General features: G+C 37.3%; 1 protein-coding gene across 6 annotated transcripts in view; it reads left to right on the top strand.

Annotated features, from left to right (window-relative positions):
- The window catches only part of SLC6A1 (solute carrier family 6 member 1), a 134134-nt gene extending 129845 nt beyond the window's left edge, over positions 1-4289 (top strand). For all 6 annotated transcript variants that reach the window (XM_054036118.1, XM_054036119.1, XM_054036117.1 and 3 more), the window contains exon 15: positions 1820-4289. In XM_054036118.1, the coding sequence (XP_053892093.1) occupies positions 1820-1924 (105 nt within the window). In that variant the 3' untranslated portion in view covers positions 1925-4289. The remainder of the gene's footprint in view (positions 1-1819) is intronic.
- Positions 4290-16707: the final 12418 nt, after the last annotated feature.

Here is a 16707-nt window from a genome sequence, read left to right as displayed (position 1 = left end):
TTTAATCTTTCAATTAAACAACTTGAATAAAGGCCTTTTTTTTTATTCTGCAAGTGTATTCTTAATCTCTCTCTGCCCCGTTTTCCCATCTATAAAATGGGGATATCAGCACTTCCAATTTAACAGGGATGTTTAGAGGCTTATACCATTAATATTTCTAAGCTGTTTGAGACCATCGGGCAGATGCCTATAGAACAGCAAAATGTTACATATTTCATTACATAATGATCTAACATCATCACCAAATAGATTTTATCTGACCACATACTTTACACATTGTGATTTTTGTTTTAGAGAAAGATTTCTTCAGCAAAATTGCAGGAATATATATTTCCTCCCTTCATGACTGTAGGAGCCAAAGTTTGTCAGATTCATGTCAGATTTTCTAGAATATTCCTTAAGTCAGTTTATAAACAGCAATCCTTGCAAGAAGACAGATGACCCTAAGCACAGCTGACTAGTGATGTCTCATGAATTGCTCAGATCTGCTGCCCAAACACTTGTCTTTACTCAGCCTTAAAGCCTCACTGATGTTTCATGGAAGACTATGAAAAACTTTCTATTTTTTGAGACACTGATGGTGGGTGTCATATTTTTGGAATCTCTTTTCCCTAATTATTATTAGTACTGGGATATGTATATGGAAATAGAACCTTAGGAGCAGATCTGCTTTTCGGAGGTGCTATATGATACCATGACAGAAGTTCACCAACTTGGTTACCCTTTATCTTAAGATTCTATTTAGAAAGGATTGATAAATGATTACAGACATGAATAACATTATAGACGTTTAAAAGAATAGCAGTAGACGTTGTGTAGTTATAAATTGGACTCAAACAATAACATTTGATTAGCTATTTTTAAAACATCATTTATCAACCCTTTATAAACTATAAGTAGTAACTGAATATAGAGTTTGACTGCTAAGTATAGATAGGCAAACCATGCAGATAAAGTTATAACAATGTTAACCTTTATCCGAAATTCAAAGTGATCTTCTGTAGAGGGTCGAAATTTTCTAGTTAAGATTATTTTTCACTTTTTTGCAGAATGAAAACAAATGTGTAAATGTTGGAATTTCCCACAGAATGGAAATTCCATTTTCTGACCAGCTCTAAAACTTACTTGCTGATCACAGATTCAATCCTGCAAGTCTTTTGCTAAAGAACTCTCACTCAGGACCTTTGACATTACCAATGCAGGATTATGATTTCAAGTGAGCTACAGAAAGTGACTGAGGATCAAACACGTTATTTTTTTAATATGTCCTGAGTAATAAAAACATCAAGAGAGGAAAAAAGTATAGCAATCGTACAATGTAAGCCAAACTGTTTAAAGTTAGACAGTTAGCAGCACTGTTAGGTCTAAAGCCATGCATTGTGACAGGGGGAATAAGCTCTTCATTGTCATGTACCTACATTAAACATTGTTTTCGTTAACACAATGTCAAAAGCTAACCAAAACCATCAAAGTACGTTGATGTCTGGGTACATCTTATGCAATAATTGGAACAAGATTTATTGCCAAAAAAGTATGATTTGCCTAGCAGAAACCCCTTTGTCTTGATTAAGCCAAATTCCATTTACAAATAATTCCCATTCCTGTCCTGATTAAGAAGACCAAATACTCACTTTTAATGGTGTTCGTTACTAAGATGTTTAGCAAATGTGACTGCATAGATATTTAAACCTTTGCATCAGCAGGTGGACTGGACAGGATTGTTTCTCTCAACAGCAATGGCCAGAGAAAGATGTTTAGATTGGACGTGAAGTTTAGAAATATTCAGTGACTTCTTCTCACTCTTTTTTTTTTTAAATAGCGCATCCAAATAATGATTCAGCCAAGTGAAGACATTACTCATCCTGAAAATGGTCCGGACCAGGCCCAGCAGAGCAACTCTGCAAACAAAGAGGCATATATCTAAATTTCTGTGTTGGAGAGGTACAAATGCTACTCTGGAAAAAAAAATATGGTTGAATATGGCCACAAATTTATGTCTGAGAATATAATTACCTACCTCTAGTGGCAAAAAGAAAAAAAGAAAAAAAAAAGACCATCACCACTATAAGGGAATTGATGGGGGTACAATCAAACCATTTGGGGGCCCAAATGTTGGAAGTGTTATGTTTTCTGGCAATCCACAGACTGTTAATGTTTTTATCCTTTCACAATAAGAGTTAACTATCTTGGAATTTGTAAACTAAGGTGCAGGACATTTTTAATCTATCTTTTAGCATAACAATTTGATGTTTTGTGCTGATGATTTTTAGTAGTTTAATGATAATATTTCTTACAGCAGAATCCCAAGACTGTTATTTCTGACTTTGCAGGAAGTACAATTAAATTTGAAAGCTGTTTTTTACAGACCAAGAATTTTGTACACAGGTGATTTCCAATGAAAATTTCGCTCTTGAAATTCATATTAACAAACACTATTCTTTTTTTGGTTCTCTTTAATTATTTTTCAGGCAACTTAAGTTTAGCTATGTTATAAACCACTCCGATACATGTTCAATTTGATTGATATTTATATAAATACAGTATAAACAATTTCTTACATACTAGCTAAATACATTATCTACGCTTAGGCTTTCTGCATTTACTTCCACAAACTCATAATATAGTCTTATAGTGAAATATACTGTATCTTTTAAAAACATTTTATTTCTATTTTTATATTTATAAATTTCAGATACACATTGTAGAAGCAAAATGTTTCATTCTAATGTTTTAGCAAAATGCATAATAATATGAAACTATTATGAGCTCTTCCCAGGTTAAAGCAGTACAAAACTATTTGTAGTTGAAGCCAGGTAGTGTTTCTGTTTATATTACACCATTAACAAGAATATTGTATTGCCACCAAAATAGAAACCAAAACAATAGTTTAAATATTGAACCATCTCCCTATAATTCTAATTTAGAGCTTTAGATCATGGACTGTGGTATTCAGTCTGTTTAAAGGTCTTTCAACAGTTTGTAACTAACAAGTAAATGATAAGTTGTGGACCACTCTAGCACTTTGAAGACAAATTTTTTATTCTTTTGATTTTTTTCATTGATATACATATTGTTCGTGGTGATGATGAAGGCACAAGGTTATTGCTATAATACAAAAGCTCCATTATGGGTTCTACTCTGAATTTCCCACACAGCTAAAACTCCCACTGAAGCTAATGAAAGTTCTTCCTGTGTAGAGAATGCAAGATCAGGCCCTATTCAGCGTTTCTTATTTGGCAGCTATAAGTAGGATGGCAAGAGTTATGGGAAATGCAGTATTTGATGTTTGATTGTAAATGACTGTGACAGAACTGTGCAATGAAACATGCTTTTTCAGCAAACTTTTGTGCAACGTACGATGTTAGATAGCACTCATTTTATGTAGAACTACTATGTGAAAAACATATTAACTAACTGTGAACGTCGGGTTTTTTGTTGTTTTTGTCTGAAGGTGACAAACATATGTTCCTGCAATAACGTATTATTCTCAGAATGTCAAGCACATTATTGTAGAAAATATATATATACATATATTTCAACCTATGTCATAAAATCACAAAGTATTGTTTAGTAGCTTCTAAACTGTTTCATACAGTAGGTCAACTGTAAAAATATTCTGAAATCTAAGATACATTCTAAATGTCTATAGCTGAATTCATACCTAAATGCAAAAGTCTTGTAAGTTTTCAGGGTTTAGAAAAAAAAATCATACATACACATGATAATTGTGATTCTCATTAGACTAAGAAGAAAAATTCCAACTTTTGCTTTATTGTTTAATGTAATCAAGTCCCATGTTGTTCTAAGAAAAATGCAGTATTTAATGTTTGATTGTAAACAATTATGACAGATGTTTGGCAGACCTGCTCTTTAGCAGAGCACTGTACAAACTATTATCATATATAGCACAAAAAATAGTGTTGTAGAACTACTGTGTGTAAACTGTGAATAGCTGTATCTTTTTGTAGTATTTGCCCTAAAGAAGAAAAATTATTGTATGATCATATATGTTTTTTGCAATAAGGAATTATTCTCTGAACACCAAGCAAATCTATCTCTATATAAAAATATATATGTAATATATGCATATTCTAAAATATATACAGAGCCTGTTTAAAAGAGTACAGTATTATTTAGTAAATTGCAACCTGTTCTATGGACCAAATGTAAAATATTTATAAATTAAGATGCATTTTAAATGTCTATACATGGTGTCATAATTAAAGCACGGTTGTTATGTAACTTTCCAAGAGTTTAGAAAAAAAATAAAGGTTATATTATACATTAAATGATGTGATGTTTTTATATCCTGCACTAGATGAAAACAAGGTTTGTTCAGATAGCTTTATTTTCCTATCCCATGAAGCAAGTTTTAAACTTTTAAGAAATTAGTGTTATCACACTCTGTATATGTGTATTTATCCATCAGTATGGTGCAATTATAAATTAGTCAATAATTTGCCTGTAATTACACAATAACCAAGGATCGCAGGAAAGATGTTGTATAACCCCTCCCAAACCAATCGTTTCTTTATTTCAGGTCTCTTGCAGCAGCGGCACACAACTGTCACCATTATTGGTTTTCATTTGGAATAAATAGTTTAAATTAATACTTAACAGCTAACCACACAATACAATTGACAAATTGACATTCAAGTATATCATCTGAACCAGCCTTACTGGTAGTTATGTAAAAACCAGAGAATAAAGGGTCCAATTGTGGAATCCTCACTACGGTAAATAACCCTTCCCCAAATGTTCTCAGGGAATGTAGTTGGCCTGATCCCCACTGCCTTGCAAGTAGGGTGACCAGATGTCCTGATTTTATAGGGACAGTCCCTATTTTTGGGTCTTTTTCTTATATAGGCTCCTATTACCCCCCACCCCCGTCCTGATTTTTCACACTTGCTGTCTGGTCACCCTACTTGCAAGTTGTATAGGAAGCATTTTGTATCCACATTGGACAGGCATAAGACATTGATTCAACAAAGCCCTGAAGGCAATGGGATTTAGCCCCTGCTAAAGTGCTTTGCTGAATAGGGAGGGACTTTAGCACCTGCTTAGCTGTATTAAGGCCTAAACAACTACAGAAAATATAACGCAATGGAGAATCTGGCCCAAGGTATATACCTGTATGAGAGTTATTCACCAAAGTAGGATCGGGTAATGCAAGCCTGATACTTCTTTGTAAATAAAACACTATTCCATTGCCAAGCAATAAAAAAAACAACATGGTTTATGGTGCTGACAAAAAGCAATGTATTGCTCCCAGCTGTGATGCAGCAGTGACTTTCAACAACATTTCAGGAGTTTACCATATCAGAGATGACAATGAACCAACAACAAAGCACTCATGGTGGGTGCTGATCCATTAGGAAGTTGAAACACAGGAGAGAAAAAAAAATCAAAATGAAAAAATTGGCAGTGAAAGAAATAGTTTGAGCGCATCAGTGTTGTTTAGGCATTTAAAAAAAGCCACAGAAGTAAAAGCTGTGGAAAAGCCTAAAGTATCTACTTATTGGCTGAAATTTTCGAAGCTGCTTTAGCCAAGCAAGTTCCATTAAAATTAGGTAGCTTTGAAAAGCTAAACCCTTGTAATTACTAGGCAATCCTCGTGTGTATTTTCAAAGGGAATGCCATTTGTAATGGAATGAAGCATTCTAACATGAGCTTTATGTTAAAATGCTGCCTGGGATACACAGAGGCATGGCAGCTTCCTCTCTCCCCAAACTGGAAGCCGGAGAACATTAACCCCCGGCCTGGCTTTTCTCCATTGCCTGGGTCTCTGAAAAACAGTTACTTCAAAGCTGGTGCATATACTCCCTTACCTGACAAAGGTGCACTTCCCCAATTAGTCCTAGTCCAGCAACGCCTACACTCAACAGCGAGGCTGCTGCTGGCTTCATGATGAGTGTACCATAACCCTGCTTTGGAGTCTTAATGTGCTCCTAGTTTGTTTGTTTTTTAATTAAATTTGTTCCCCCATTGGTGGTCTTCCCCTCACCTTTTTTTAAAAAAAACACTGGGAGGAAAATGACTTTATTTTACAATTTTATCAGAACATGGAACTTATTTGAGAGGGTGGAGGCAACTTCCAAACACGTTTCTTTCGAAAATTTTTGACCAAGTCTAAATCTCATTCATGGTATTTTGTGGGCTAGTGTCTTTAAATTAAACATCACATGACAAACACCACATTTCGGGCAGGTAGTAGCATTGGCCCTGAGCTAGGCATGAGCAAGGAAAGCAGTTCTAGTTTAAGGATAGCTAGTTAACACAGTGATATTTCCATGTTCTCCCCGAGGAACTTTCTCTCCCTCTCCTGAAGGAATCCTGACAGCAATTGGATGAGAAAATACCAATAAGGTCACTTCTTCCCCCCCAGCACGCCCCCCTATGAACTTCTTATATTTGGATATCAGGAGTATTTGTTTGAACTGCTTGTGTTTTAACTCTAAAATAATGCTGGTGTTTTAGTGTTCATACCCCAAAAAACCGAAGCTGTGTTGGGAACACAAGACCCCTCTATGCAATGCCTTAAATTTAGTACAACTACTACAATTATTTAGTTGGGCTAAACACCGAGAGAAGACAGTTTAGCATTATCAAGATCAAGTCCGATGTGGCTGCACTTTCAGTTACATTGCTATAACTAATTCAGCATGCAAAAGAAAAGCTTGTTCTGCTATATTCAATTTTCAGAGGCACCAAAGGGTTGTCAGATGCTGGAGGCTGCTGCTGTGCGCTATGTACTTGTTTGTACTGTTCACTCCTGCCCTTTTGTGCCATGACACAATGTTGGATGCAGCTGGGATTTGACACTATTGCATGTTGCAAAGCTTTTTGATTATGGTTCTGTCATGGGCCTGCAGGCCCCTGAATGGGCATCCTTGGCTAGGTGGCTGGCTCCTATGGAGCCCTGGCATAGGGGCTTCAACAGCATCCCAAAGTGCATGGGAGCATGCATCAGAGCCAGCTGATCTTTAACCTACCTCATGCCAATCACATTCTATTTGGTTCAGTTCTGCTTTGCTTCCCAAAGTGAAAAGGAGAATCTAGCCGCCCCCCTGCCCCCCGCCGCGTTTCTTTAACCAGCGGCTGAGAACCCTTTCAGTTGTAAGCTATTAGTTAAGTGGTTAATTTTTACAGACATTTAATCATTAGTGGGGGGGGATAGTTCAGTGAGTAAATATTTAAAACTCTTCTTGCGCTTCCCCCTGTGTGCACAGTGGCGCAGAAGGTAAAATTCACCAAGCCAGAATAAGTCTCTGAAACACTGGTGGTGCCTGGGTGGCACCAAGGGAACAAAATCCTCACCAAGATTGAGGCTAAAACGGAAAACAACTAGATCTACTCAAAGTTTCTTCGGAATTTCCCATTTTTCATTGTTTTCCCCCTTATCTCCCCCCACCCCCAACACACACACTTTTCTGTGGCAAAATAAAAAGGAAAAAATGGAGGCCAAACGGGGGAAATGGAGAAATAGCAACAGTGCAAAGAAAAACTTTGTAATGATCATGAAAAATTACAAGTGTACAAAAAAATCATTTATCTTCCAAACCGCTGTAAATAACATATCTTCAGATTGCTAAATAAGGTTCCCCAGTTTTTCAACCAGTACTAAAGATAACAAGTAGGCCAGCTCTCTTCCCTGCCAAAATTTACCAGAAAGAAGCTTGCATATCACCTTAGGAAAAAACAGTTCACCTGGGGAGCCAATTACCAAGAATTGTCCTTGATCCTTTTCCATTTTTCAGCCTTTAGGCATGCCAACAATCTCCTTCCCACAATGCTCAGCTGCACCAGCTCTTGACACAACTAAGATCAGCATGAACATGAATGCTTGTGGCAGGCCAGAGAGAAAAATTCCATGACTGAATTTTCCTCAATGAAATGCAAATGCTAGTCCAATATTTTAAGTAGTATCCCTCACTGTTGGCCTGTTAACACAAAAAGCCCCAACTAGATTTTTTCTGGTAGTTTTCTATGCTTAAATAATAGAATTCTGATGTGCATGTATGTGCACGTCAGTGATAAAGTGTGAAAATTTAGAGGCTATTTTTGAAACTATGATTCTTTGTTTCCCTATAACTAATCTGAAGAAAGCATAAAACAGACAGAAGACAATACCTTTTGAGTAAGCCTGTAGGTCAGTTGTTCTCAACCGGGGGTATGTGTACCCTTGGAGGTACTAAGAATTCTTCCAAGGGCTACATCAACTGATCTAGATATTTCCATAATTTTACAACAGGATACATAAAAAGCACTAGCACTGAAAAATTGTATACTTTTTCATTTTTACCATGTAATTATAAAATAAATCAACTGGCATATAAATATTGTACTTACATTTCAGTGTATAGTGCATAGAGCAGTATAAGCAAGTCATTGTCTGTATGAAATGTTAGTTTGTACTGGCTTTGCTAGTGCTTTTTATGTAGCCTGTTGTAAAACTAGACAAATATCTACATGAGTTGAGGTACCCCTGGAAGACCTCTGCGTACCCCCATGGTACGTGTACCCTTGGCTGAGAACCACTGTTCTAAACCTATTATTTTTGTTGCTCTCCCTTGGACTCTCACCACGTTGTTCACATTTTTCCTGAAGTGTGGTGCTCAGAATTGAACACAGCTGAGGCCTCACAAGTCGTGAGCAGGGGGACAATTATACAGTGGAGGTAACATACAACAGGCTTGTTAATACAGCCCAGAATAGTATTAGGCTTTTTAGCAACTGCATCACATTGTTGACTAATATTCAATTTTTGATCCACTATAACCCCACAATCCTTTGGAGCAGTATTACCACCAACCCAGTTATTCCCCATTTTGTACTTGTGCATTTGATTTTTCCTTCCCAAGTGTAGTACTTTTGTATGGTGCAACTGTGGCTCTAAAGAGAATGAATAGAATCTCCAGAGTGTGGGAGCTGACAGTGGGAGGAGGCAGTTGGTTTTAGGTTGAACTGATTGAGTTAAGATGCTCTGTATATATGTTAATAAAGACTCTTAAGTTACTAGCAATGAATTACTTGAATATTAAAACAACAAATGGATCCAGAAGTAGGGTAAGTGATAAAAAGAACCAGAAGAAATTAAAAACAAAAAACCCTGAGGTGAAAGTGACTCAGAAGTGAAAAACAAGTTTGAATGGAATAAGATGGATCAATTAAGATTTCCTGCACTTCTAAAAATGCCAAGAAATGCTGCAGAAAATTGGGAAAGTTTTAAAGAAGAATTTGATTTATTTTAAGGGCATCAGGATTTACTCAGGAGGAAGCTGAACAAAAGATTGCCATTTTTTTGAATATTGCAAGTACTGAAGGAATTTCATTATATAAGTCATTTGAGCTCAAATGTTAGAGAACAAGCTGAAAATGAGTTTGTCTTAAAAATTTTTGAGGAATATTGTTTACCAAAAAGGAATGAAACATTGGAAATATTTCAGTTTCACTCCAGAAATCAAATGGATGAAGAGACTTTTGAATAAGAAGTCAGACATGTAATTTCCAAAATCTGTCTGAGTCAATGATAAGAGATCAAATTGTGATGGGTATAAAAAGATATCAGAGTAAGAAAAAGACTTTGTTAGAGGAGCTAGATCGAAAACTGGAAAAAAGCAGTAAGAATTTGCCAATCTGATTAACTTAATCAGCAACAATTGCACATTTTAGAAAGAAAACAAATTGATGTGAATATGAACTTAATAAGAAAAAGTAAAAAAACAAATCTATAGAGGAAACCAATGAAAGTTAAAATATGTGAGCATGTTCTAGATGTGGAAGGAGGCATCAACCTAGATAATATTCAACATATGTTCAAATCAATCATTTTGCAAAACTTTGTAAACTGAGACGTCTGAAAAAAATTAGAAATATTCCTTTAGTTCAAAATTCAAAAGTTTCAGAGAAGATATTGAGTAAGAAAAACAGAGCTGTCATTATAGATTAAGAAAATTTATTTCTGGGTATTTTGAAATACTCTGAACTACAAGGAGGATTGGACAGTTTCACTGTCTACTAATAGAACATTTATTTAATATGTAATAGGTATAGGTGCACAAACTAATGTAATTTCAGAAGAAATTATAAAATGCCTAAAAGTAAAACCTGTAGTAAGGGAACAAATACATATTAATTTACGATTGTATAGTGGTGAAAAAAAATCCTGTTATAGGTATGTCATTTATGTCATTTATGAATTACAGGTGTAAGCTAAAGATAATTTAGAAAACATAAGATTTGTAGTAGTTAAGGGACAAGGAATTTCTATTTTAGATTCATCACTAAATCTAATTGGCAGATTTTAGATTATTCAGGATTCTGAAATACTGGAAACAGAATGTTAATTTACAGTTATGCCCTGGCATTGGTAAATTGGATGCAATGTATAAAATACAGTTAAATGAAGCAAAGAAACCAGTTATCCATGCAACTAGAAAAATACCCTTAGCTTTTAAGAAATAGGCTACAAAAGGAATTGGAAAGGTTAGTTAATTTAGATATCACTAAAAGAGTGGAAGAGCTGAGTGAGTTGGTAAATTCATTAATAATAGTAACAAGAAAGATAGATCCTTATGGTTATGTTTAGATCCAAAAGACTTAAGGTAGTATGTTAAAAAGGAACATTTAAAAATATTTCATAGGAAAAAAATATTTGGACAAATAGGAGGAAAATACTTTTCTTCTTTAGATGCTTTTAATAGGTTTTGGCAAATACCATTGGCACAAGAAAGTCACTTGCAATGTATGTTTAGCACATCTTTTGAATGCTACTCTTTTAAAAAAGATTCCCTTTGGATTATGTTCAGCTCCAGAGGTATTTCATAGAGAAATACAAAAGATTTTTGAAAATATAGCTGTCACACAAGTGTACATAGATGATATAATAATGAGGAAGAACTCTAGAAGAGCATGCTATGAGATTAACTAACTAAAGCATTATCTAGAGCAAAAGCAGCAGAATTTGAAATAAATGTTATTAGAGAGCAGGAATTAAAGTTTCTAGGAGAAATACTGACCAGTCAAGGATTACAGATTGCTCCACAATGAATACAAGCCACTGATAATATTGTTTACCCAAAAGAAAAGGAAACTTTACAGAACATTTTGGGTATAGTTAATTTAATAGAAAAATACATACCTATCCTATCAGAAAAACAACAGATTTAATGGCTTTACTTTGTAAAAATAATCAATCGATCTGGGACTGTCAACATCAACAAGAATTTAAGCAGCTTAATTAACTAATAAAAATAGCAGCAGTATAAAACTATTTGATAGTAAGAGATGTTCAAATTGTCTTCCAAACAAGGCCTAGGAGCAGTTCCACTACAACAGTATGGTGATCCATTGAAACCAGTTGCTTATGAATCTAGAGATATGGCAAAAACAGAATATCTGCACACTCAGACAGAAAAAGATGCTTTGGCATTAGCTTTTGCAGGCAAAAAAAAATCACATTTATATTTAGTAGAGCTGTACTGGCAGAAATAGAGCATAAATCATTAGTTAATATTTCAAAAAGGAACGTGACATCCAGAGCCATGATAGAGGATTGCACAAACTACCTTATTTGAAACTGAATGATAGAATATGAAGCTATAATGGTAGAAATTGGGCTCAGAAAGCTACTGTAACAAAAGAGGTAGCATCTCAATCTTATGATGTCATGACTAATAATGGTTAAATGTATAGATGAAAGTGGAGACATTTGCAATGGTTACCTGGAAGACCAGACTCAGCTGAAACAAGAAATGATAAAGTACAGCAACAAGAGCGCCAAGAAAGTGAAAATGACATAATTCCACTAAGCAATAAGAACAAATTCAATATGTGGAAGAAAATAAGTCCTCACTCTGCGTTTGCTAGCAAGAAGTCAGAGACAGTTTATTACAAGCAATTGCAAGGGAAGACTGCGGTCGGACAGAGGGTCCCCCTGACCTTAGGCAGATCGTCCCCCTACAAGCAGCATAAGATAAGTATTTATAGGTTCCCATTACATACATCAACAGCTAACGGTTATTCTTCGATTATACAAACTTTTTCCAGACACTACCTTATTTCAAGGTTTTTGCTTAAGTCAGCATTCCATTTTTATTAACTAAAGCAAGGCGAAAACTGAATCACTTACAACTCTCGCATTGTTAGGATCAAAGTTACCTTTTGCTCAAAACTTTAAAATGGCCTAAAGACATTTACCCCTAGATCCTCCTTTTTCTCTTATTTTCTTTTTCCACAAATAATACACAAATATAGAAATTAGACAGCCATTGCCTCAGAGGAGACCTGTTAAAAGACTTATAGAAAGTTAAGATAATTCTGATATATATATATAAGAATAAATTTGTGCTAAAAAATTGAAAGAAGAGGTGGTGTTATTGTGGCTTTAAGAGAATGAATGGGATCTCCAGGAAGTTGGTTTTAGGTTAGACTGATTGAGTTAAGATGGTTATCACTACATATCTAATAAAGACTGTTGTTAAGTTACTAGCCATGAATTAATATTAAGACTAGTGGATTACTTGAATATAAAACAACATACTTTGCACTTTTCTTTACTGAATTTGAGCATGCTGATTTCAGACCCATTTCTCTAATTTGTCAAGGTCATTTTGAATTCTAATTCTGTCCTCCAAAGTGCCTGAAGCCCCTTCTTCCCTCCAAGCTTTATGTCATCTGGAAACATTATAAGCATACGCTCCATTCCACTCCAAGTAAATTATGAAAATATTGAATGGTATCAGTCCCAGGACTGACCCCAAGAGTCCTCATTAGATACACCCTCCCAGTATGACAGAAAACCATTGATAACTACGCTGAGTATGGTATTCAACCAGTAGTACACTCACCTTATAGTAATTTCATCTGGACCACATTTCCCTAGGTTGCTCATGTAAATGTCACATGGGACTGTGCAAAAGCCTTACTAAAATCAAGATATATCTCATGTCTCCTGCTTTCCCCCCATTCACTAGGCCAGTAACCCTGCCAAAGACAATTAGATTTGTTTGGCATGATCTGTTCTTGACAAATCCATCTGGCTATTGCTTATAACCCTCTTAGCCTCAAGGTATCTACAATGTTTTTGTTTAATAATTTGCTCCAGTATCTTTCCAGGTATTGAAGTTAAGCTGAACAGTCTATAAATCCCTGGGTCTTTTTTGTTCCCCTCTTTAAAGATAGATACTATGTTTACCCTTCTCCAGTCCTCTGGGACCTCACCCGTCCTTCCTGAGTTCTCAAAGATAATTGCTAATGATTCTGAAATTGTTTCAGTTAGTTCCTTAAGTACCATAGGTTGATTTCCTAAGGCCCTGTTGACTTGAATACATCTGACTTAGTTAAATATTCTTTCCCTATTTTCGCTTGTGTCCTTCCCCCTTTCTAATTGTTTTGAATATCTATATTAACCTTTTTAGTGAAGACAGAAACAAAATAATCATTAAACACCTCAGGTGTCTTGATATCATCCATTATTAGCTTTCCTTCCCTGTGAAGTAGCAGACCTACACTTTCCTTCATCTTTCTCTTGCTTCTAATAGAGGTCTAAAGAACCTCTTCTTGTTGCCTTTTATGTCCCTTGCTAGTGTAACTCATGCTCTTCCTTAGCCTTTCTGCTTTTTGTCCTTATATAGTTGTACTATTTTTTTTTGTACGCCTCCTTAGCAATTCATCCATTTTTCCACTTTCTGTAGGATGCCTTTTTTATTTTCAGGTCATTAAAGAGCTCCTGATGGAATCATATTGACCTCGTACTATTCTTCCTATCTTTCATTCACATTAGGTTAGTTTGCAGCTTTGCCTTTAATATTATTTCCTTGAGAAACTGCCAGCTCTCCTAAACTCCTTTATCCTTTTCTCGTACGGGACCCTTACCTAGCAGTTCTCTGAGTTTCTTAAAGTCTGCTTTTCTGAAGTCCACTGTCCTCATTCTACTGCTCTCACTCCTTCCATTCCTTAGAATGAAATGAATCATGAATGTGAGTGACTAATCCTCTAAGCATTTGTATTGTATGTTTGTCAGTTCTGTCCTGTCTGGCTTACTTTTGCTCTTCTAAGCTATGCGGGAATCAACCCAGCAAACTAATCCTAGAATGCAATAAGATATGACATTTCTTCCTGCTTCAGACATAAAGGCAGAAGACTTGTGACTAACTAAAAATACTTACTGATTTTTATAAAATAATAACTGTTTTCCCCCTTTGTTGAAATTTCTATTCTCGATTTGAGTTGAAAAGGCCTTTGTTAGCCTAAAGGGGATGAGTTTAAGCCTTTCAGTAGCTGACATCTTTTTCGTGAAGATTTAATTCATGTATGTATTGCTGGTCTTCTGTGCAAAAATTAGTTTAAAAATAATACAGCTGTTATTGATATTTTCATGTTTTACATGTACTTTGCAGGGACTGATTCTTTATTCTGCAGGAGAATAAAAATACATTCAGCAAAACCCCAGCATTCAGTTTAGAGTTGTATGTCATTGGAGCATTTTGTTAGAAGGTGTATTTCAGTGATGACCAAGGATACGTCTACACTACACACCACTTGTGGTGGCATATAGCGTATGTGTATCCACATGCCACAGTGAAAAACAGGCTGTGTCCACCCTGTGGCATGTAATGTGTCAGTGAAAGGCTCTGGCAGGGAGGAAGCATCTGGGAGCTGATGGAGCCTTTTTCTGCTGCCTTTCCCCTGCCAGAGTCTTTCCTTTCAGTGAGGAAAGGCTTTGGCAGGTCCCCACAACAGGGAAAGTCTCCTGCTGCAGGGAGGTAGCTGTGGGACACTACACAGCTAAAAACAGTAGTATAGACTGGGGAGTCACTGCTTGGGTAAGTAGAGAGCCGTGTAGGGTATGTACCCACAAGGTTCAGGTGTGTCTTTACTCACCTAGGCAGTGCCTCCCCATCTACTATACTGCTATTTATACCCATGCTTGGGGGAGGTGTAGTGTATGTATTCTACACAGCACTGAAAGGCGTGTGCATGTAGACACAACTTTTGGTAGATATAGATACTTTGAGTGGAAGGATGGTCCAGTGGTTAGGACACTAGTATATCACTTGGGAGACTAGGGCTTATGTCCCTGTTCCACCACAGAATGCCTCTGCGATTTTGGTCAAGTCACTTAGGGTCTTAAATACCTTCAAGGATCCAGGGTTTAGTTTCTCTGTACCTCAGTTCCACATCTGCAAAATGGGGATAGCAGTAAATCCCTAGTTCTTCTTCAAGTGGTGTCCCTGTGGGTGCTCCACTGCAGATGTTGATGCGTCCCTGCGCCTTCGCTCTGAGATTTTTACAGCAGTACTTGTACCGGTCACGCATGCACAGTACCTTCCCCCCTCCCCCCCCGCTCTGAGTGTACCTTACTAGTACGCATGCGCGACCGGTCTCCTCAGTTCCTTCTCTACCATACCTGGTCTGAGACGGCGCTCAGCAGACTCGTTAGAGACTTTTCTCTTCCTTTATTCATATACCTTCCCTGTTAGTTAGTTTGTTACCAGTAGTAATTAGATAATGTTTTCCTGTCTTTTCTCGCTAAAACTACAAAAAAACTTTGTTCTTGTCAGCGGCAGCCGCTTCTGACATGCCTGGCTCCCCAGGCTTTAAGCACTGCTCTAATTGCAATGATGCCATCCCTCTTTCGGATGGCCATTCCAAATGTATAAAATGTTTGGGGGAGTCCCACATCCCCACAAATGTGCTCACTGCAGCAAACTTCAATCCAGGGAATGTAAGGACAGGGAGCTGAGATTAAAACTGCTCCTCCTTCAGAAATCTCTAGGGCCAGCTTCAGACCCAGGTCCCAACTCAACTACACACCACAGCCCCCCCGTGACAGATTTTTGTTACCAATCTGCCTGAGGCCACAATTGATCAGGTTGGGGCCACAGGATCTTTTGGGGAGGAGATGACGAGGCACACCAACTGTTTAAATTTTAAAGCTTTATTGATAAAATAATAAAATAACAGCAGAGAGTGCTGGGAATGACCCCACGTCACTCAGGGGAAGAAAGAAAGCGTTAAGAAAGAAAGAAAGCGACTTCCCCCCTTCTGTCTTGGCAGGTAGCAGTGGCCTTGGGCTGGAGTCAGCTTCTTATCTTCGGACTGAGCTTGCTAGCTGCAGGGTTGAGTTAACTGTTCTCTGCTTTCTTCTTTCTCTCCCCGTCCCCCCCAGCCTCTCGTACTCCTGCAAAAGAATCTTCCACTCTCCATTCACACACCTTTAACCCTCCGCAAAATGCTTTGTGATTCTTGCAACAGTGTTAGCAATATACAGTGCTGGTCTATCTTCCCAGGGGACTTCCTAATGGGAGGGGGGCATTGGGTTGTGACACCCCCACCTCAAAGAAAGACAAAAAGACTTCAAAAAAAGGGCACCCTCTCTCACCGGCAAAGAGTTCTTTGTGGGACAAGACTTTTCCGGGCAGGTCTACAGCCTCCCTCCCGGCACTTCCCTGACTGAGCACTTTTGAAACACGGAGCTCCTCCGGTGCTGTGCGAAACCCACCTATGGCTGCGGCGGTAATGCGAAGCTCTGGTGCCGAGGCTTCAGGCTTCCAGTTGCCTGCCTCTCTCATGGCACCATTCGGCACCGTGATGGAAGCGGTGCTGACACATGTCGACATCTCTGACCCACCGCAGGTTATTCTTGCTCTCCCAGCACCATCTCCCACTGAACTGACTGGCAATGAAACAATGCTCAGGACACCA

The sequence above is a fragment of the Malaclemys terrapin genome, chromosome 7 (assembly GCF_027887155.1).
Source record: "Malaclemys terrapin pileata isolate rMalTer1 chromosome 7, rMalTer1.hap1, whole genome shotgun sequence".
NCBI classification, from domain to species: Eukaryota; Metazoa; Chordata; order Testudines; family Emydidae; genus Malaclemys; species Malaclemys terrapin.
Note: the sequence above shows the minus strand (reverse complement) of the source record. Positions and strands in the feature narration are given on the sequence as shown.